The sequence below is a fragment of the Lagenorhynchus albirostris genome, chromosome 4, assembly GCF_949774975.1.
Source record: "Lagenorhynchus albirostris chromosome 4, mLagAlb1.1, whole genome shotgun sequence".
Classification (NCBI taxonomy): domain Eukaryota; kingdom Metazoa; phylum Chordata; class Mammalia; order Artiodactyla; family Delphinidae; genus Lagenorhynchus; species Lagenorhynchus albirostris.
The window spans coordinates 114,895,130-114,916,748 of record NC_083098.1 but is presented as its reverse complement, the minus strand read 5'-3'; the positions used below and the strand labels follow the sequence as shown (position 1 = coordinate 114,916,748).

General features: G+C 38.5%; 1 protein-coding gene across 1 annotated transcript in view; it reads right to left on the bottom strand.

Moving 5' to 3' along the window:
• GSTCD (glutathione S-transferase C-terminal domain containing) overlaps positions 1–21,619 on the bottom strand; it is a 133,869-nt gene that overhangs the window by 3,778 nt on the left and 108,472 nt on the right. The window contains exons 9-11 of the mRNA XM_060148555.1: positions 7,281–7,414; positions 5,084–5,114; positions 2,159–2,228 (exon numbers count right to left, since the gene is read on the bottom strand). Of these exons, the coding sequence (XP_060004538.1) occupies positions 2,159–2,228; positions 5,084–5,114; positions 7,281–7,414 (235 nt within the window). The remainder of the gene's footprint in view (positions 1–2,158; positions 2,229–5,083; positions 5,115–7,280; positions 7,415–21,619) is intronic.

The following is a 21,619-nucleotide window of genomic DNA, read 5'->3' as shown; positions in this document are numbered from 1 at the left end:
CGCCTGCCGATGCAGGGGACGCGGGTTCGTGCCCCGGTCCGGGAAGATCCCACATGCCGCGGAGCGGCTAGGCCCGTGAGCCATGGCCGCTGAGCCTGTGCGTCCGGAGCCTGTGCTCCGCAATGGGAGAGGCCACAACTGTGAGAGGCCCGCGTACCGCAAAAAATAAATAAATAAAAAAAATATGTTGTACGTTTCCCCTAAAAGGCCCCATGCCAAAAATGATGAACTGCGATAGAAGCGATATAAAAAGAGATGTCTAGGATTCTATTTAGGCTAAATGGCCCCCTCTTCATCAACAGCTGCATGGCTGACATTCTTTTTTTCCTTAAAATACTGTTCCTCCTTTAAGACATCTGTAAATGCTCCCCCCTCCACCCCACCTACCTTTCAATTTAAAATGAAACATTCTCTGTCAGAATGGGATGCTCTACATTCCTTCAGTACCCATTCTGGGTTTACACTGCAGCTCATTTACCCTTGGCTTTGACCCCAGTCCAGTTAATTTTTCCTTTTGCATTACATAGAAGAGTCTCATGTTTTTACATGTTGAAGAAGTGTCTTCACAACTGAAAGTCAGTTGTTGGTAGTCTACCTTTCGGGGTCTGGGAAGCTTCCTAAAATGTTCACAGAACAAAAGTATGGTTCAAAGAATAGATGTAGACATTTCATGGGGTCTGTGACTTTGAACCTGACTTTCCCTCCCTTCATGCGGCGATCTTGCCAAATGGTCCTCCTCCTCCACTCTAGCAATTTCCCTCCCAGCCACTCCCTTCTGGCTTGATGCCTAAACATCAACATATACACCCCCATCCATCACACCAATTATGCCTTCATTGACTCTAGTGGAGCTGTAGCAAATGTAACTTGATACACACACACACACACACACACACACACACACACACACGTAAATTATACCTCTCTCTCTATATAGATTCAACTGTGCATTCAACTACTCAAAATGTTGGGAATGGGAAAAAGAGGAGGAAGAGGGAAAGAGAATGAAAGAGGTTGCATGCAGGAAAGAGCAAGCTTCTTCCATATGTTTATGCTCCAGGGTGTAGAAAAAGAAGGAAATCACTTGTTCCTTCAGACTCACGTCTCAAATGCCTCTCCAACTGTGATTATCTTGCTATGCTGACCTTGAGTTTACAGTTTAAAGATAACTATTTCTCATGCAACATGGTCCCTGAATGCAAGCTAATTACTACACCTGGTGCTGAGCCAAAGAAACAGCAATCTGTTTTCTGCTATATCATGATGGTCTCCGATGCGGGGCTTTTCTGAATAATTTTTAAGATTAGTTTTGACTTTATTTAATCATGTTAAGCCCTAATTTTGGAACCTAACCTTCCCGTGATGTGACTCTATCACTGGGGGTCATTGCAAAAATGGAGCTTTATGTTTGGAATCAAATAATTAGGGTTTACAGTATGGCTTCACCATCCACCAGCTGAAGGATCCTGGGCAAGCTCTCCCATCCATAAAATATAAACAACAGCACATACTCCATAATTATTTCTATAAGAATTTATTGAGATCATGGGTGGAGGACATTTAGCTCAGAGTTTAAACGTGCAATAGCTGTTAGCTGCTATTATCCTTCCAAATGTGATTACTTTTTCTAAAGCAAAGTCTTGGATAAATTCATTACTTAAACTTGAAATGCTATTTTTCTTCCAAGTTAGGTAATGTTTAATAATACAAATGTCAAATAAATTGGTCTATGATTAATAATATACGAGTATACTTTTTTCTGAAAAGAAAACATTACCATCCTTATTTGTACATTTTGTAATATATCAATTTTGGCATGCATAGCTGATTTTTCCATCTTTAATATTTTCTTCTATGGCTTTTGATAGATTCTTCAGTTTGTTTGTAACAATAAGATTTAACATAATAATTCTACTCAATGTACAAACACTGAAAATACATTGGAAAGTATTAATGTTGACAAAAATGGGACAAAATATTGTTATAGTTAGAGCCCTTTTCAAGACAGATTTTTTTTTTCTGGGAAAAACAAACTTTAGTGCCTTGTTGATAAATGGACAAAATAGAGGTTCCCCATTTTCCCGTATAGAGTTGGTCCATTGATTCCTAGGCATCTTGTACGTAATCTATTCAACAGCTGCTCTGTGAAAACACATACCTATGAGCCTTCGTTGGGGTGGAAGCTGGACAGCTGTCTGATCTGCAAATCTGCATAGAATCATGTGTTCCTAAAAGAAAAAGCAACGGACTGTAGCTTTATTTTAATCTGCTTCAAAATTAAAAAACAAAAAACGAACTCCTTTTTCTGGAACTCTACATTGTTTAATTGCATAAAGTGCTGCACAAATAGTATTTTTGAAAGAAGCACATTTTCAGAAAATGGTACTCAATAACTTTTTCTCCCTTCAAGTAGACTGTTCTTCAGATATAGTTCTTAAGAACAGATGCATGGAAGGGCCTCAGGGCTCTTTACCCAGCTGCTTTTAGCCAAAATATGCTTACAATTTTGTGGTTATAATGTGTTAAACTAAAAGACCTAAAAGTCACTTATATTTTCCTTTGAATAAAATTTGAGTCTCAGGAACATGGCTCCAAGAAGACATTCTAAGTGGCTTTGCCTCTACTACGAGAAGGAAAGGAAGTACTATAGAAGATCACTACTGTGGCCCCTGCAGTTCTCCCACATCCCCAGCAGGGTGCTGGCTCCTCTTCTGCTTGGCTGGACCCTTCCATTCCCTCCATCCCTTCAGAGGAGAGAAGGCTGGCCCACTCCCTCCTCCCACTCCAGAAGGCTGCAGGAGGTGCATTGTTTGTGCTTTAAGACAGACTGTAAAGCGGACTGGAGAGAATGGGAGGGAGATTATTGCTTCTGCTTAACAATTTTAGGAAAGATTAATTTAATGAAAAGAACAAGCCTTTAAAGGGACAGAGAGGTGATGAGTCTGCACTGCACTCTTATATCTATCTGCAAGTAGCCCAAGGTGAGTGATTACTCAGAGTTGAGATGGCTGCACTGCTCCCGTGACAACTGTTCATTCAAAACAGCTGTAGTTTCCAAGTGTGTAAATGATCTCACCTGTCAGCTTAGCAAACAGTGTTGAACTCAGATCAATCATTTGTCTCCTTGGTCTTTTGTACATTCAATTTGAGGCCTACATCTTTTAAAAAGGTTATCATGATTACCTTATTAAATAAGTGATTTGCAGTGTTGGTTCTTCTTGAAGGGTTATTTTTGTCTCAACTTTTAAATAAGTTTATTCTGATTACCTTATTAAATAAGTGATTGTGTGATGTTGGTTCTTTTAGAAGGGTTACTTTTGTCTCAACTCTAAAAAAAAAAAGCTTCTTTAATGGCCACTATAAAATTTAGTGGCAATGGGTAGGATACTAATAAAATGATTCAAATGAATAAGATTTACTAAGCTCCCATGAACTGGCATAAAGAGACTGAAGAATTTAGAATTATATAATTTGAAGAAAAGCATGCTCTTTGTCCTCATGTTTGTAAATTAAGGTTCACTTTAAGTAAAGGTAATGTCAAGGCAATCACAACCTCAGATGAGGTTTGCTTCCCTTGTCCTGATAAGTCTCATCACATTTTATTGGAATTATTTGTGTATGTGTTCTCCCCAGCAGAAGTTAAATTCTGAAAGGGGAAGGCACAGAGTAGGTACTCAGTAAAGGCTTGCTGCCTAAATTGAACTATGGAGAAAAATACTTCCAAGGTGACTCTCAAGATATCCGGGCACTAGGTTCATTTAGTTCTGCCTGCCAGTCCACCCACCATGGTTAAGAAATACTGAGATACCATCTTGCAATAGCATCCGAGAGATTAAGACTTCTCTGTAGAGCATTTACACCTAAGACACTCAAAGGGCGGGTAGCCAAGCAGCTCTGGGGGTGTGGGAGAAAGAGGAGATAAAGATGAACTGAGGTACCAGGGAGTTTTATGCTCTCTGAAAGAGCCTGGGTGTCCCAACTCTAGAAAGTTTACATTTTTTCCCCAGCCAGTGAGGCTGTGGCAGCCTACCTCCTCACTGCCCTAGGTTTTTCCCATATATCCTCTTAAGAGTTTGCTTTACCTAGCATCACTCAAGTACGGATTAAAAACAAAGGTCTAGTTTTTGGTTTTTGTTTATTTATTTTTTGCTCAGACTGGTGACTCAAAACTATGTAATGTTCTGACTACCGCTGGAAGACAATTCTCTGTGGGTCTCAAAACTATGTAATGTTCTGACTACCGCTGGAAGACAATTCTCTGTGGGTCTCTTGTGTTTCTTCACATCTTATAAGCAGAGGCACTGTCTTTGTTCCAGACCAGGGGCTGGCAACCCAAATCTAGCCTGTGAACTGTTTTTGTATGGCTTGAAAGTTAAGAATGGATTTTACATTTTTAAAGGGTTGTAAACCAATAAAAACAATGACAAGGACAACGTAGAGTATGTGGGAGATTTGCAAGTGGCTAGCAAAGCCTAAACTATTTACTATCTTACCTTTTACAGAAAAATTCACCTCTGTTCCAGATTATCTTTTCAAAGACATTTGTATAGTGAACGGCCTTGGAAGCTATACAGTGTCTCCCTCTAGAGAAAAGGGGAGGCATGCTTACTTAAAGACTACATCGTAAAACATTTGAGTTTCCTAAACTCAGGTTTCCTCCCCTATAATGCAACTCACTGTATATATGTAGGTGTCCGCTAGCCCTGTTTGTGCTGCCCTGTGGGAACTGGGCCTCAGAGAGTCAGCGTAAAAATGATGATAGTCTGGCTACTCCTACTGCTGTGAGCAATTCTATCCTTTGTCTCTGACTCAGGAGTTTCCTATCTTCTACCAGCATCCATGAAACTGTGGCAGGCTAACTTGTTAGCTGGTGAGTCGGGTAAACTCTCGGACCTTTCACAAATCTTGTCAACTACTTGAAGATTAATCTTGATTTGCCAACAAGAAAAAAAAATCCGTATTAGATGTTCATGAGTAATTCAAGTATAACTATAGATTATATACTCCATTACAAATTTGAGAGGGAAAATAAAGAAGCAATGAAAAGTATGTGAGGAAAACATCTAGATCTTTTTAAAGTTACCTTGTATGATAAAGTTTTCTTGAATTGTTCACTGAAATAGAAAAGAGAAAAGAATTACTCATTTTAAATACCAAAGATTAAGAGTAGAAATAGTCTTGAAATTAAATTATAAACAAAAATATGTATTTTATCTGAAGAGTATATAATACTGTCCTGAACTAAAAACTACGCCAGTTTGAAATATCTTTATAAAAAGACAAAAGTATACCATCGGTATGTAATGAATTTTAAAGAATTTCTTTCGAAGATTGTTTACACTATTAGAGAAGTATAACTTTTTTCTCTTCCCCACATGGGTGCACACAGATTCAGGCACTTTAAAAATGTAGGTTTTATTGTTATTCAGGTGCGGTGAGGCCAACAAAACAGGAGAGGACTGCCACTGAAAAGAAAGTTTGTTATTCAGAGTTCCCAAGAAGAGGGGGCAAGCCATGTCATACAGGGTCACATGGGGAAGCACCAGGTTGATCAGGAGGCAGAGACAATGGGGTAAAACACGGTCAATAGCCTTTATTACGTATTCCAGGAATGGCAGGGCAGAGTGATCAAGCTTAGGACTGGCCGGTTGGAACAATGTCAGTAGGTTCTGAAGCATAGGGGCTATCCTTAGTTGTCTGGCACCTGGCCCTAGGGTGATGAGGGCAAAGGGCTAGTGACCTGGGAGTTGTCCTCTAATGACAAAGGGGGCAAATATCAGTAAATGTACAGAGATGTGAAAAAGTTGACAGTCCCTAAATTGAGGCTTTACAATCAGTTAAGTGAGATTGCAGGCTGAACAACTCAAATTATCATTCTTAAGAATCTTTATAGTGCTAGACTTACAAATTTCTTGATGGGTTTAAACTACACATTTTATCTGTATAGATTTAGAATAAAATAAAGTTTCAAGTATTGAATAACCCTCAAATTATATTTTATTTTTTGCTTTTCCATAGATCCTTTGTTCTTCTCTCAACAGTTGCAAATTATAGGAAACAACAAAATAATGAAATAAAGAAAAAGAAGGCTATTATTTTTACTTTAAATTACTTAGAAGCTCTTAAGTACAAATTCAAATGGAAATTTCGAAGGTTTCTAAAAAGCAATGATGAAAATGATCAAGAAGTCTTTTTTGATACATGATAGGATAGACTTTCCAAAACTAGCATATTTAATCTCTCCTATAATTAAAATGATCAGCTGGATTCTCTGTAACTATAAGTCAGAGTGAAATGTCATAAACACCAAGAATGGCCCTCCACTAGGTTTAGTTAAAGTGGTGAGAATTAAAATGTCTCCCTTTTCTATGTGGGATAAGGAGGACTGTAAAAATGGCCATTGAGCTTGCAGGTTAACCACCACCACTCGCGGGCAGAATTTAAAACTACTACTGTTACTACTACTGTTACTACTACTGTTACTACTACTGTTACTAGTTAGCAACAGCTCACATTTATGGAGTGCTTACTCTGTGCCACTTCTAAGTGATTAACATATATATCATTCAATTCTCATAAAAACCTTGAGGTAGTTACTATTATAATCCCCCTTTTGTAGAAGAGCAAATGTAGGCAAAAAGAGTTTGAGTAGGTTGCCTGAGGTGAAACAATTTACAAAAGCATGAGGAGCTGGACTTCCCTGGTAGCGCAGTGGTTGAGAGTCTGCCTGCCGATGCAGGGGACACGGGTTCGTACCCCGGTCCGGGAAGATCCCACATGCCGCGGAGTGGCTGGGTCCGTGAGCCATGGCCGCTGAGCCTGCGCGTCCGGAGCCTGTGCTCCGCAGCGGGAGAGGCCACAACAGTAAGAGGCCCGCGTACCGCAAAAAAAAAAAAAAAAGCATGAGAAGTCAATACTTGCATCCAGGTGGAATACTTCCAGGTCCTAAGCACTTAACCACTACACTCTACTGCCTCTCACAGGTGATGATTTCCATTTAGAAGTACACAGAGAAGTGCTGAAGCTGGCAGACTTCCAGTCAGCTGACTCCTGGATACACTCGCTTCTAAATTTCAGCAAGAGCTGGATTTAGGAGAAAAAAATCAAGGGCAGACATGGAGGAGATCCTCTCTTCCTTATACAGCTTATAAACAATACTTGCCATTGTGGAAAAGGAAATGAGCTCAAAACTGAAACCTCCTTGCAACTTTATACCAAATGAGTTTTGTGTACCAATTTAATACTCATATTGGTGCCTTTGGCAGAATACAAGATTTCACCTTTTTGGAAAATTAAACTTTGAAGTGTTCTGAATGAAACCATAACAGCAAGGGCACGTGACAAAGGAAGCCCGTGTTTTGATGCACTGCTCAATCACCATGTCTGTTGCCACTCCACAAGCATGCAACGCCACCTGGAAAACAAAACCAGACCTCAGCACTAAGTTCTTTTTTAACTAAGAGTGCTACTTTGTGCCATTAAAAAAAAAAAAAAAAAACTTTTGTGAGGACTGTTCCTTAAGAGGTTTCAAGTTACCAGAATATTATTTCATAGTAGTTTAAATAGTTCTCATTTGGACATACCAAAGGACTAATTAGCTATTCATATTAATTAAGAAAATTAAGCAAGAGGTTGCAAGATTACAAATGGAACATTTGTAATGAAGCACAGGATTCATTCAATGGAAAATCTGATGTCATGTTAAATACGGAGAATTCAATATGTATGCATGTCTAAACTAATGCTCTTGCTGATTGAAAATTCAGTTCAGCTGTAGCATTGCGGAAAGAACTCTACATTGGAATCAGAATTTCTAGTCCAGAACTGCAATTGGCTGTGTGATCCTGGGCTGCTTAAAATTGAACTTCTTTGGGCCTCAGTCTCCTCAACCATAAACTATGGTTAATAATACTGACAATGCTGTTGCAAAGATTTAATAGAAGTGTATGTGAAAACAGTATTTCAAATGCTGTCTGAATAGACTCTAATCAGTGTTGTCTAAAACTGATCAAATCATATTTATGTAGCACCTGTTCATATTCATATAATTACAATTCTTAACATTGAATGATGAACTGTATGAAATATTTTTAATGGCTTTACTTAAAAAGGAAAAACATTACGGATTGAAGTCATGATTAGCACATCAATAATTCATGAAAAGAAAAATAACTTTAAAATGATTTTAAAACATGTTTTTGGAACAAATCCCTTAAATATATCTATACTGTTTTACAATCTAAAGTAGACAATTGTGAAAATTATTAGGCTAAATAAGGAAAACTAGAACCCTGAAAGAAAATCAGATGTAGGGATCTTGAAAGATGAAGCATTTTGTCAGAAAAATGCTCAGATCTCCATTTCATTCTGAACAGAGGCAAATTGTATTGGATAATAATTGTTCTTTTAGACACAAATCTCTCAACTTCAGGGTAAGGAGGCACTTTTAGGGTAAAGACAAAGAGATTTTCTGGAAATTTCTGGATGTTAAGTATAAGTCAGATTCCCCATTTGAACTGGAAAACCAAAAACAAAGTTGTACTGAGAAGAGGAAAGCAAGCTCTCTGCTCGCAACCCTGTTCCTGAATTCTCCCCTCCTACCAGGCGTCCATCACCTCCATAGAAGTCAACAATCCCTATGGTTGCTGTCAACCTCCCCTCCTGCCCCACCATGAAAAAAGAGCCTAGGCAGGCTGCCGTCCAGTGAAGGCAGCACCAACTACTGGAGAATTAAAGAATCTTGGTTTCTCATCTGCCCCTTTATTTAACCAGCTTTGCAGGGTAAAAATCGGTCTAGTTCTTATTTTCGTGAGTAGCGGGAGAAAACCTCATAGTGAAAATTATAGATGCATTTTTCCCTGGAGGGAGAGAGAAGAGATCCAACACTCACCTAGTGCCCTTTACGTGTTGGCAGCTATGCTGGGTGACGGTGCGCAGATCCTTCTGTGCTCACCACAACCCTGAAAGATTTTTTTATCTCCATCTGAGAAGCGAGGAAACTAAAGCTCGGGGAAATGAAGAATATGCTCACAACATAGCAGCTCCTGAAGGGTGGGATCCTGACCCAGAACCTGACCTCAGTGTTAATCACATCAGGCTGCTTCCCCATGAAACTCTCTTAAAGAAAAGTTTCGACAATTTATTTTTATAAATCTCCCTTTACTTAGGTTCACATTCCTTTTGCTACATGCTAAAGAGTGAGTTTATTTCCCTCACTTAAACAAAACAACTAATTCTAAGAACTATTTACATGATGGATTTTATTAGGTCTAAAAGGTTTTATTGCATCACTTGCTCCTAATTTCCATGCCATCAAACGCAGGTCAGAAAAAAACAGGCAAATAGGGCTTCCCTGGTGGCCCAATGGTTGAGAGTCCGCCTGCCGATGCAGGGGACACGGGTTCGTGCCCCGGTCCGGGAAGATCCCACATGCTGCGGATCGGCTGGACCCGTGAGCCATGGCCGCTGAGCCTGCGCGTCCGGAGCCTGTGCTCCGCAACGGGAGAGGCCACAACAGTGAGAGGCCCGCGTACCGCAAAAAAAAAAAAAAAATCAAGGGCTTCCCTGGTGGCGCAGTGGTTGAGAGTCCGCGTGCCCCGGTCCGGGAGGATCCCACATGCCGCGGATCGGCTGGGCCCGTGAGCCATGGCCGCTGAGCCTGTGCGTCCGGAGCCTGTGCTCCGCAACGGGAGAGGCCACAACAGTGAGAGGCCCGCATACCGAAAAACAAACAAAAAACAGGCAAATAATGATATAGATCAATGGAACCATATGAATACAAAAATTTAACATGCAACAAAGGTGGCACTTCAAACCACTGGGGACAAGATGGACTTTTTAATAAGTGACGTTGGGTTAACCTGATAGCTCTATAAAAAATAAAATTAGATCCTTTCCTCTCACCACACATAAATTTCAAATGGGTTAGAGATCTAACAGATAAAAAGACATGAGTAAATTTCTCCATAACCTAGGGGAGTGGGAAATAATTTCCTAACTATGTCTGAAAGTCCACATATAATAAGGGGTAAGGTTAATAAGTACATCAAAGTAAAAATGAAAAAAAAAAAAACCTTTCAAATGACAAAACCCAAAAATTATATGTAAAAAGACAAATGATAAAGAGAGAAAAAGATTTGCAATTTATAGCACAAAAGGTTAATATACTTAATATATAACAAGCTTTTAAATATAAAGGAAAAGCCTAATAATCTCATAGTAAAATGGGCAAAAGATTTGGACAGTTCATGAACAATAGTATGCAAATAGGCCATAAACCAAAGTTGTTCAATACTGTTCAAAATAAGAGAAATAATTATTGAAATTATACTAAGATAATTATCTAATGATCACCTATTACTGTGGCAAAAATCCTAAAATTTGATAACAGTCTATCAGCCAGACTGTAAGGAAACAGATACCATCATATATTGCTGGTGGGAATACAAAAATGTCACAACCCTTTGGAGGAAGAACTTAGTAATATTCAGCAAAATTATGTGTAATTCGTGCTTTAACTTGTAATAAAATCTATCCAGTGGACACACTGACAAACATATAAAAAGATTTATTCACTGAAGTAATATTTGAAATAACAACAAAATGGAAACAAGCCAATTTCCCACTGACAGAGCACTGGTAGAATAAATGTAATGGAGTACTCTGCAGCTATAAAAAGGAATGAAGAATATACATGGCTATGGAAGATGCTATTGCATAAAAAATAACATTTAAAAATTCTCAAAACTATTTTCAGTAATCATTGTTACTGTTTGTTGTTTTAGAACTCTAATGTGCATATTATGGGATAAAACAAGAAACATGCTATGTCATTAGGAAACAGAATTTTTTATAGCATAGAAGAAAATATAAGAGATAGACAAGTGAGGTTAGGTTAAAATCCCACAGTGCTGAATTTAAGTTGGAAGTATCAGTACGAACCCATGAAGATTTTGTTTAATAAATAAATAAATAAATAAATAAAAGGTATTGCCTAGTTCAGATGACTGAAAAGCCTAGAAACAAAGACCAAACCAGTAGCAATGACCATCCCGAGTACCTACACTGTGGTAAATAATAGCATCTGCTCTTAAAAGAATTTTGAGCTCCATGGAGACATAGCTGATGTCAGACATGAGGCAGGAAATATACAAGATGAGCTGGAACGTCTTGTTATACTGAAAGCATGGATGCTATCAGATACCATTGAAGCCTTGTCAAAAACACTCAGGAGCCAATGGGAATATCTAAGCATCAATGAGAACTGTAACATCAGTGGACTGAAGTATTTCAAATATTAAATTGGCGAGTCAATAATAATTATACCAAAAAAAAAAGCCTAACTGGTCACATCTGGCATATAACCAATTCACTTTGAAAACTGGAAAATACAGAAAAATAATAAAGTTTTCTCTGGCCTTTCCTATGTGAACTGTACCTCAGTGTAACCAAATAGTTGATAAAGGAAAGTAAATGAGGCAGAATATTAAAATAGAAGACTGTCAGCAATTTGCAATCCTTATTGAAATAATGAGCTGGGGCAATGACCATGAACGCTGCTCACATTATACAAGAGACAACCAGACATGGGCCTACTGATAGAACACACCACCACCTGTGATGTAGTCTTATCCCAAAAGTGAACCTGGATCTGATTATGTCTCTACAATCTAGACCTAAGTAGCAATCTCTAGGCAATACAGGGAACAGGGTAGTACGTGAAACAAAACCAGGGGGATGAAATCAGCAAAATCCACACTGCGGGAAACTCTAAAGGACAAATGACATGGTTATGTAAACAAATAAATTGCAAAAAAAAGAGACAGGGATGGTATGGTAGGCAGAATGATCTCCTAAAGATGTTCACATCCTAATACCTGGAATCCGTCAACATGGCAAGAAATTTTTGCAGATGTAATTAAGATTAAAGACCTTAAAATAACAAGATTATTTTGGATTACATGGGTGGGCTCAATCTAATTATGTGAGGCCTTAAAAGTAAAGAACTTTTGGGCTTCCCTGGTGGCCCAGTGGTTGAGAATCTGCCTGCTAATGCAGGGGACACGGGTTCGAGCCCTGGTCTGGGAGGATCTCACATGCCGTGGAGCAACTAGGCCCGTGAGCCACAACTACTGAGCCTGCACGTCTGGAGCCTGTGCTCCGCAACAAGAGAGGCGATAGTGAGAGGCCCGTGCACCGCCATGAAGAGTGGCCCCCACTTGCCACAACTAGAGAAAGCCCTCGCACAGAAACGAAGACCCAACACAGCAAAAATAAATAAATAAATTAATAAACTCCTACCCCCAACATCTTCTTAAAAAAAAAAACAAAACTTTCTCAGGCAGGAAACAAGAGATGAAATAGAAAGAAAAGTCAGAGAGAAGGACTTGACCCACCATTGCTGGCTTTCATGGTGAAGGAGGCCATGAGACAGGGAGTGTGGGTAGCTGTAGAACCTGAGAACGACTCCCGTCTGACTCAGCAAGGGAACAGGAACCTTAGTCTTATAACTGTGTGGAGCTGAATTCTACCAACAACTTGAACACTCCTGGGACCACTCCCTCAGAGACTTCAGATAAGAGCCGAACCAAGTCAACAGCTGATTTTGACCTAATGACACCTGGTGCAGACAAACTAGTTGAGTCCACCTGGATTTCTGACCTACAGAAATAATATACGTTATTTTAAGATAACATTTGTTATATGTTGAGATAATATATGTTATTTTTAAGCTGCCAAATTTGTGGTAATTTGCTACAGCAGAAATAGAAAATGAATGCAGATGAAAACCTATAGATATTAAGCCTTAAGATTCACATCAACCATTTCCATCTTTGTATCTTATTTCAATCCTTAGTAAAATAAATACACACACAAAAAAATCATGAGACAAGTGGCGTGGAGAGCTTCTGCAGCAACATGAAGTTGAGTGATTTTGTTGAGGAATTTGTTATTCTTTCTTATTGATCATTAAAGGTCTATAATTATTAATAGTTCTAGAAACGGCACAATTCATTGATTCATTAATCGGTTCATTCATTAATTCACTCAGCAATCACTGGGCATTTCCTATATATCAGTATTATGGTAGTGGCTTGGAATACAAAGGTCAAAACTATGATCCCTTTCTGATGCTCTGTCAACAGTGACAACTTAATCCAAATCACGTAATACATTAATTAACTCAAGTGCAAATTGCATAGGTTTAGGCAACTCACAAAGTTCTCGTTATTTCATGTGCTAACGTGTGACTCACAGGGGATACAAAGAAGAATAAAACACTACACATCAACAGCATCCAAGTAGTACCCAAACCTGTATTATACAAGACAGAATGCATTAAGTGCAATTAAAAAAGTACAAATAGAAACACCAAAGGAGGGAGTGGGATATTCAGATGGGGAAAAATCAGGGATGGTGAACTGGAGGAGGTGGTGTTTGAGGAGGGCCTTGTAGGATAGAAAGGAATTCCAAAAGCAAAGGAGCAAGAAGCACAGCAGCAAACAGCAGAAAGCACGTTCCTGAAGCATGGAGTGACACTGATAATAATGCTAATAATAATAATATAGATTTAACATTCCTGAGTAATGCTAAGTGCTTATTCTAACTGCTTTACATGGATTTACTTGTCTAATGCACAACCTTATGAAGTAGGTACTATATATATTTATTTATTTTTTCTACCTATTTTATTATGGTAAAAAAACAGAGAACATAAAATTTACCATCTTAACCATTGTAAGTGAACAGCCCAATAGTGTTAAGTATATTCACATCATTGTGAAACAGACCTTCAGAATTTTTTCATCTTGCAAAACTGAAACTCTATACCCATTGAACAACAACTTCCCTTTTCTCCCTCCCTCCCTCCAGCCCCTGGTAACCACTATTCTACTTTCTGTTTCTATGCATGTGACCACCTTAGATACTTCATATAATGGAATCATACAGTATTTGGCTTTTTGTGACTGGCTTATTTCATTTGGTATAATGTCCTCAAGTCTCATCCATGTTGTAGCATTTGATAGGACTTCTTAATAATATTCCATTGTATACACTCATCCCTTCATATCTGCAGGTCTCACATCTGCAGATCAGTCAACTCGAACTGAAGATATTAAAAAAAAATTCTGGAAAGTTCCCCAAACGCAAAACTTCAATTTGCCACGCACCAGCCACTATTTACATAGCATTTACATTGTACCTACAACTATTTACATAACATTTACATTCTATTAGGTATTATAAGTAATCTAGAGATTACTTAAGGTATCAATATATGAAAGAATGTGTGTAGGTTATATGCAGATGCTATGCCATTTTTTATAAAGGACTTGAGCATTCTCGGACTTTGGTATATGAGGGGGTCCTGAAACCAATCCCCCATGGATACCAAGGGACAACTGTATATATATGTACCACATTTTGTTTACCTATTCATCCATCCATGGACATTTGGGTTGCTTCCACCTCAGCTATTGCGAACACTGCTGCTATGAACATGGATGTACAAATATCTTAAAGTAGGTACTGTTTTAAGATGAGGAAATTGAAGCCCAGAGAGGTCAAGTAACTTGTTCCAGGTGACACAACAAATTAAGGACCCCAACTCAGACAGTTTGGAGTCTTCCAGCCTAGCTAACTACTCTATGCAAATACAGTAGTCTCCCCTTAGCCACAGGGGATATGTTCTAAGACCCCCAGTGGATGCCTGAAACCAGGGATAGTACCGAACTCTATAAATACTGTTAACCCTTAACCAATGCGGAGTTTAGGGGCTTTGACCTCTCCCCCAAATCCCCCACCCCACGCAGCCAAAAATCTGAGTAAAACTTTAGAGTTGGCCCTCCTTATCCATGGTTCTGCACCTGTGGATTCAACCAACCAGAGCTCATGTAGTACTGTAGTATATATTTACTGAAAAAAACAAGTGGACCCATGCAGTTCAAACCCATGTAGTTCAAGGGTCAATCAACTATACTATGCTTGTTCCTATGCTGGGGGTGTGGGTGGTGGCTGGCAGGGGGAGAGGGTATACAGCATGGAAACCCTGGACAAAGGGATGATTCATGTCCCGGGCTGGTTGGAGGAGAGTGTACAATTTCAAACTTATGAATTGTTTCTTTTTGGAATTTTCCATTTAATATTTTCGGACCATGACAGACCAAAGGTAACTGAAACAGAGGAAAGCAAAAGCATAGATATGGGCGGACTATTGTATACTTCCTCTCATTTTATTCATCTCATTGGTCCTACTATCTTCTGGAATTACAACACCACAGGGGACTAGCATGTATGCAGTGTCTGCTAGATGTCAAAATCTTTACATAGATTTTTTCTTGATTTAATCATTTAATTCTTTAAAAAATTTTTTTAATACTTTAAATAGCTCTTATTATCTCTTGTAATAACATGACAAGATCACCTAGCCAGCAAACATTCCAGATGAACTCTGAATCCAGGTCTGACTCCAAAGCTCACAGGTTTTCCATTACATCATGCTATGCCTTCTCTGACCAACATACTTAGAGCTGGAAGGAACCTTAGAGACCATCTTTTTTAATGAAGAATTTCTGGGTATCACTCTTAGGTTCACCACTGATTTAAGAGAAGAAGGAATGGGATATGTGTTGGTTACACATAAAGGAAGTGACAAAGAAAGGAAAGGACGAAGAGAAATACATCTAAATTTTTTTCTTAAACCATTCCTATCTACAGAAACTGGTATGAAATCAAATTTCTAATTACATTTAAAGCATCTGACCCAGAGAGTTTGTAATATAATATACAATGGAGAGATAGATCTATTAATATACACACCGATAGATCTGACAACTGTAGAAAGAGTATCAAAACATAAACTATGAGTATCTAATAAAGGTTAACGTGCTGGGGGAAAAACACCCATATTTAATCAATGGTTCGCTGACAACATAGCAAACAAGTGTTTCACTGACTGACCCCCAAAATTCGGTATTGTGGTTCTCTGTGCATACACTGAATTCTAACAAAGGATAAAAATTGAATTGTAAACTTATCTATTGGCCAAGGTAATGCATATTCCAAAGTAAATGTAAACATTTTTGATCCAAATAAATGCTGCAGAATTCATGGACTATAAATTAAGGACCTTTCCTTCACATTTGTACTTCAATTAATCTATATGTCATAAAAGTTTTAACTATAACACATCCTATGATGTAAGCCAATGAAACATAACCAAACAGCCAGGAAACCTCAATCCACGTATCTTTGCTATATGTGGTGGTAAATAAACAAAATTAATCATCACTCACTCTCAGAATGTCTTTCAACTGGCAGCTTCTAAAAAACAAGGCAAGATTCTAGACAAACTGATTGATTCTTCTCAATATATGTTGAGAAAGATACCCACATAGTCTAAGAACATATATGTTGGTAAAGATACACAGATAGTCTAAGAACATATATGTTGGTAAATAGTATGTATTGATTTTTAATGTAAGACATATTTTGAAAGATAGTAAGACTATGCCTTATTCATACTCCCAAAACTAAGCTTGTGCTAGATGTATTTATGACTGTACTAGGCATCCTGTCCTTGGGGGGTTTTTGTTTGTTTACTTTTTAAAGATTCATTTAACATTTATTAGCCTTTTCCTAGTCCAAACGATGCATATAGGTGTTGTTATTTCCCATTTTACAAAAAGGCCAAGTGGCTGGTCCAAGGTCACAAATGATGAAGACAAGATTTAAATTCAATCCCTCTGACACCAAAAGTTATTCTAATTCTCTCTGTTCCCATTTACTCCTTCCTTTAGATGTGGGGAGTGAACAGGAAGTCAATGACTGGATTCTAGTCCCAGCTCTCACATTAACTTGCTATGTTCCTGTTCCCCAGGTGGAGCTTCAACTTTTATATTTATGAAATGAGAAGGTTGAACTGAATGACCTCTAAATTTGCCCCAACCCAATCATGCTCTGAGCCTTTGCTTCTCAAAGAAGGATTCTTAACCAGATATCTTAGAAGAAAGCTTGGTCCCAGTTGTGCGCTTCTGTTGCTCCTCTTTAAAAACTTTCACGCAATTATGTTATAGGTAATTGGCTTTAAAATTCAAATAATGCCAAAAGGCATGTAATGACTCAAATAATGCTAAAAGGCATGTAATGACAAAAAAAGTTCCTTGTTCCGTACACACTTCTCTACCCCGAAAGAAAATCTGGTGACCAAAGCTAATGCTTTTCAACTCATTGGTTTTCTTTCCTGAAATCCATCTCTGTTTTTCTATATAATCAATGTATATTGCTCTTTCAAATCAAAACTAACTGTGACGTATGATTTTTTTTTTTTTTTTTAACATCCAAGACTTTTCCTGCACAGCAGTTCTGTAAAATGCTCTATGGTAAAATTTTTCACTGTGTGAAAACTGTCAAATTATTGGCCAGCTCCATTTTTTTTTTTTTCCTGAAGACATCTTTCCTGGGCCTCCTGACCTTTTATTAAAACATGGACTCACTGCTTTCTTTGCCTGCTACCTAGCTCTGTCTGGTCCTGTGACTTCCCTTTGCCATCATACCAAGAACTCTCTTCACCCACTACTGATTAGATACAACTTATTTCTTTTTATTACCTACTCTCTTATTTTTATTTTAAATTTATTTATTTATTTAGTTATTTTTGGCTGCGTTGGGTCTTTGTTGCTGCACGTGGGCTTTGTCTAGTTGCGGCGAGTGGGGGCTACTCTTCCTTGCAGTGAGCAGCCCTTTCATTGCGGTGGCTTCTCTTGTTGCGGAGCACCGGCTCTAGGCACGTGGGCTTCAGTAGTTGTGGCGTGTGGGCTCAGTAGTTGTGGCTCACGGACTCTAGAGCACAGGCTCAGTATTTGTGGCGCATGGGCTTAGTTGCTCCACAGCATGTGGGATCTTCCCGGACCGGGGCTCGAACCCGTGTCCCCTGCATTGGCAGGCGGATTCTTAACCACGGTGGCACCAGGGAAGCCCTACTCTCTTATTTTAGTGAAGCACATCTTTTTTTTTTTTTTTTTTTTTTTTGCGGCACACGGGCCTCTCACTGCTGTGGCCTCTCCCGCTGCGGAGCACAGGCTCCGGATGCGCAGGCTCAGCGGCCATGGCTCACGGGCCCAGCCGCTCTGCGGCATGTGGGATCTTCCCGGACCGGGGCACGAACCCGCGTCCCCTGCATCGGCAGGCGGACTCTCAACCATTGCGCCGCCAGGGAAGCCCTGAAGCACTCTTTTACATAGTTTCCTGATGAGACCTTGACATTTTCTTTATTACTTTCATACAAGATTGATTGATTGGTCAGGCATAAAATTTTAGGTTGGAAACTTTCCTTTAGAATTTTGAAGGCATTGCTTCACTGTCTTCTAGCTTTCCATGTTGCTATTGAGAAGTGTGACGGCATTTTGATTCCAGAATTTCTCTATGCAACCTCTTTTCTTTTTTCTCTTTGGAAGCTGTTAGGAACTTCTTTTTACCACAACACTTCTCCATTTAAAAAAATTTTTAATGCTTTTCTCCTATAACAATGTGCATTGCTTTATGTCTTTTTTTTTTGTTTGTTTTTTGCGGAACGCAGGCCTCTCACTGTTGTGCCCTCTCCCGCTGGGGAGCACAGGCTCCAGACGCGCAGGCTCAGCGGCCATGGCTCACGGGCCTAGCCGCTCGGCGGCATGTGGGACTTTCTCACACCGGGGCACGAACCCGCATCCCCTGCATCCCTGCAGTGGACTCTCAACCACCGCACCACCAGGGAAGCCCCTAGGTCATTTTTTAAGCGGGCTTTTTCAGTCAAGAGAAACACATCCTGACACATTTTCTTATATTAGTTATTTGATATTTTCCTCCCCACCGTTTTATCTGTTTTCTCTTTCTGGTTCTCCTATTATTGAGAATATTGAGGTATTGGATTCATGGACTAAATCTCTATTTGAAAAAAAAAATGCTTCTTTCAGCTCCTATCTCTCTTTTTTTTTTTTTTGTCCTGTTTTTTTCAGATGATGTCCTACACTTCATCTTTTAGATTTTCTACTTGCTTTTTATTTTGGCTAACATGTGTTTAGAAGTTCTTTCTTGTTCTCTGATGGTTCTTGTTCTCTGATGGCTTTTCTTTTTCATTCTATCCCTGTTTCATTATGCAACATCTTTTCTGATCTCTCCTTTCATTGTGTTTGTTGCTTTGGTCTCTTCTATTTTGGAAGTTTTCCACGTTTTGTTATCCCTTGGCTGTCAGTTCATATAAGAGTGAATCACTAAAAAGTTGATTGGAAGTCTGAATGAAAGGCTTGAAGGTGGGCTTCTATTTTGGAAGTTTTCTATTTTGGAAGTTTTCCACGTTTTGATATTCCTTGGCTGTCAGTTCATATAAGAGTGAATCATTAAAAAGTTGATCAGAAGTCTGAATGAAAGGCTTGAAGGTGGGCTTCCTTAGTGATTGGGTGACCAGGTGGCCAGTTGGCTTTTTTTTTTTTTTTTAAATTACAGCTATAGTATTTTCTCTGGGGATAGTTCTGATTCTATAAAGGAGGCTCTTTTAATCTCTGATTGAGGAGATGATTCTAGATTCTGAAGGAATTCTGGAATTAAGGGCACTTAGTTCTTATTTTTGGTGTCACATCATTCTCGCCCTTCTCTCCCTATACTTGGAGTCTCTATTACACTTCTCTCATAGAATAAACTTCCGGTCTCTTGCAGGAGTTGGGGGAAATAGTTACTTGCCTACACAAGGTGGTGGTGGGAATCTGGGTCTCTAAATAAAATTTTTAATTAAACATGATTCCAGCCCCTTCTTATACCCTTCCTCTGTGGTTTCTGGTATCCTGAATTCCTGAAATTTTCTGGGATTCTGTGAGAGCAAAGTGACTTGCTTCCTGATAGCCCTCTTGACCCTCCCTCTCCCCATGCATTTAAGTTTGATTTTCCTCTTCTCTACTCACTAATTTTTTCTTCAGTCTGCTTTCTATCTTCAAATATTGTAGTTCAAGTTATAGAATCTTGAACACTGTTTCATTAAGGATGGAGTATGATTTTTCTGGTTTTTGTTCTCTTTGTTATTTGGGGGTCTGATCTCTCTTGGGGAGAAGGGGGTTGCAATACCTCTATCTGCCACCTTCACCTGGAAAGTCCTTCATCGCCTTAATGATTTTTTAAAAATTGTGTTTGCAGAATATATAATTTCTCAAGTTCCTTTCCCTTTAAAACAAGGATTACATAAATCATTCATCAAAAGTGTTACTGAATTACATTCTATAATTGTATATGCTTCTTCTAATTGTATACTAACATACATAACTAGAAATGAGCTTGTAATTAAGCACTCAGCACTGATGAATCATAAACAATCATATTAAAAATTGTTATGGGTGAAATAGAAAAAAGTAAATACAGATAACTCAAAAATAAACTGTTTAGAGATTTTGATATATATTGATAAATAGAAAATATTCACCAATACTGTTAGAAATCAATATCTTATCACCTGTTTGAGATGACTCTATGTTACTATTGCAATTACCCAACTAAAACATTTCGGTGGGCAAGCTGTTCAGCACTGACACAGTTTTTGTTTCTCAATGCAAAGTGTGTTCTTCCATAGTCGTGGCCCTTTCAGTAATACTGTTTGACAACAAGGTTTTTGTTATACTGTTTGAGAGCATAGGTATTACTACACATAATAAATTAGGTCTTAAAAAGTAAAATCTTATAAAGTAAGTTTTCACAAGGAAGATTATTTATATTGCACTAGACAAGAAGGTGATAATAGACTTCTTAAAAAAATAGCCTTAAAAAGTCCACTTTTAAAGCAATCTTTTCTGAGTTGCCCTTTAAGGGTATGATAATTGATATATACTGTTTTAGTTTGGGCTGCTCTTAAAAAACTATCATAAACTTGGTGGTTTAAACAGCAAACATTTTTCTTAGTTCTGGAGGCTGGGAAGTCCAAGATCAGGGTGCTGGCAGATCTGATGTCTAGTGAGGACCCCTTCCTGGTTTGCAGATGGCTGTCTTCTCACTGTATCATCACATGGTGGAGAGCTAAGAGGGGGCACAAGCTCTTTTCTTATAAGGGCACTAATTCCACTCAGAGAGCACCATCCTCATGACCCAATTACCTCCTAAAGGTCCCACCTTCTAATACCATCACATGAGGGGTTAAGGAATTCAACACATTAATTTTTTGGTGGTGGAGGTGGGGCACAAACTTTCAGTCCATAACACATACTCAATTCAGGGTCATACAGCTGCATACATTCAAACTGGAAGGAAAAAAAACCTTCTCAGATGTTTCTCAATTTTGAAAAGAGTTTTGTATTTAAAAACAAAATCAAAAGGTATTTCTATGATAATCAAATACTTGTTTTAAAAGAAATTATATATACATATATAATTATATACGTATCTTATATGTTCAGAATGCTTTTAGATATCTTATAGTAATCCTTAGGGTCCTATTAGCCTTTCTTGGCTAAATAAGCTAGGTATCTATCTATAAAATATTAAGCACATATATTTATTTCTTCTATTTTTACTGCTTACATTCTTTGAATATAAAAATGGTAACATGTTAAATATGGAATATTTTGAAAATTTTGAATAAAGAAAAATACATAGTATATAGAGA